A 2,075-nucleotide genomic window follows, 5' to 3' on the forward strand; every position below is an offset into this window, starting at 1 on the left:
TTTTTTTATTTTTTCTTGATCGTGATTTTTTCTTTAAAATTCTTGGCGTTTTTTTAAAAAAGAAAAAGCTTTTTGTTGTTGTTAGACAGGTTTGTGAAACAAAATTCCATGACTTTTCCAAAACAATCCGGGGTTATTTCATTTTCCAAAATTTTTCCAGTCCTGGAAATTACTATTTGCAAATTCCAGGACTTTTCCAGGTTTTCCACGTCCATAAGGACCCTGCAGAGACAGGATTTGTCTTCACTCTGAGCTCCAGGAATTTGACTCACTCTGCACACATGTAAACAACATGTCTGTGTAAACACACACACACACACACACACACACACACACACACACACACACACACACACACACACACACACACACACCCTGGCAGCCTGTCCCTCTCTCCTGGGATTGGCTGCTTCGCCTCCTCACCTTCGTCCTTCCTGGAGCGTCACCTTCAGGGAGGCGGGGTTTCGGATCAGCCTGTCGAGCGACGCCACCACGTCGCAGAACCTCGGCCGATTGGCTCGTTCCTTCTGCCAGCAGTCCAGCATGAGCGCGTGCAGGGAGGCGGGGCACTCCGGCGGCGGCGGCAGCCGGTAGTCCTGCTCGATGGCGTTGATCACCTAACGGAGAGAGAAGTTTTGAGGAAACATGCCTCCCAGAGAAATTTATAAAAAGAAAAGAAAACTCAATATATATAAAAATCAGCCAATAATTTTAAAGAAAAAAAAATCACTTTAAGTTTATAAAAAGAGAAAAAAAGTTGCCAAAACATAACTTCCAAATCCGTTTTCTTAAGAAGAATTAAGAGAAAATTAAAAGAAGAAAACAATTTTCCAAAAATGAATAATAAATAATAATGATATTAAACAAATCTAAATAATGAAATTGTGTTTCTTGATACGTTTTTATTTCAGTTGTTCAGTTTTGACGCGTTTCTTTGAGTCGTGGTCGTGTTGTTATAATCTGTCGAACTGTAAAGGGTTAAACAAATAACTGCTTTTTTCTTACGTCCTGGTTGCTCATGTCCCAATATGGCCTCTCTCCGTATGACATCACTTCCCACATGACGATGCCGTAACTCCAAGCGTCACTGGCCGACGTGAACTTCCTGCGAGTCAAATAAAACGTTGACGAAACGAACGAAGAAACAGATATTTAACTCTTCTGGAAAACCTGCAGAGGCTCACCTGTAGGCGATGGCTTCAGGAGCCGTCCACCGAATGGGAATCTTTCCTCCCTGAAAACCAGACAGAGACCGTTAGGTACAGGAAGGGCGCTAACAGCAAGTCTGTCAAAATAAAAGCATTATAGAGGGGACAAGCTGCAGTAAAAGTTCTGTAAAGAGAGGAGAGCGGACGGTGAGTGAACTGTGTCTATAAAGAACAACAGAGGACCGATAACAGAGCCCTGAGGAACGCCACACGTTCCATCAAACAGAGCCGAGACACAACCGCGGGTCGTCTCGCACAACTGTGTCTTATTCAGGTCAGCAAAGAGGATCCTGGGTAATGGCGCGCTAACTCGTTAGCCCGCCCGCTAGCTGTTTCATCAGCGGACTCACTAGAGAGCTGGTGTACGTCGGGTCGGAGGAGTTTTCAGTCAGGAACCTGCTGAGACCGAAATCTGACACCTGAAGACACAGAGACACACCTGTTAGATCAACAGCTTCATCAACATGACAAAATCTGCCCATTGTTTTTATTTCATTTTTGGCAATTTGGGGTTTTTTTTTATAAATATTTATGGGATTGTTTCTTTAAAAAATCTTTGCAATTTAAAAAAAAATAAATAAAAATAAAGAAAAGTTTTGGCTTTTTTTGTTTTTACTTAAAAAATGTGGCAAATTTTTATTCACCAAATATGACACAATTTTTCACAGCCAGAAACTTCTGACGGTCTTTGAACGCATCATCTGTTACGTTTGTGATTAAAAAAAACTCGTGACTTTCACACTTTCAGGGTAAATGACGTTTTTCAAAGACTTTCCAGGCCTTGAAATTACAATTTTGCATTTTGATGTCATTTTCAGGTTTTTCATGACAGTATGAAGACAGGAGGACACACAGACAGGAGGACAC

General features: G+C 41.6%; 1 protein-coding gene across 1 annotated transcript; it reads right to left on the reverse strand.

Moving 5' to 3' along the window:
- Nucleotides 1-423: 423 nt before the first annotated feature.
- LOC121964620 (ephrin type-B receptor 4b-like) lies at nt 424-1,690 on the reverse strand (the record flags this gene model as incomplete). The annotated part of the gene is made up of 4 exons (XM_042514825.1): nt 1,559-1,690; nt 1,185-1,234; nt 1,006-1,105; nt 424-617 (listed from the first exon to the last, which is right to left on the reverse strand). Coding segments are annotated over exons 1-4 (476 nt in total), but the record flags the coding sequence as incomplete, so codon positions are not given.
- Between the last annotated feature and the right edge of the window lie 385 nt (nt 1,691-2,075).

The sequence above is a fragment of the Plectropomus leopardus genome, unplaced genomic scaffold (genome assembly GCF_008729295.1).
Source record: "Plectropomus leopardus isolate mb unplaced genomic scaffold, YSFRI_Pleo_2.0 unplaced_scaffold16392, whole genome shotgun sequence".
Lineage (NCBI taxonomy): Eukaryota > Metazoa > Chordata > Actinopteri > Perciformes > Serranidae > Plectropomus > Plectropomus leopardus.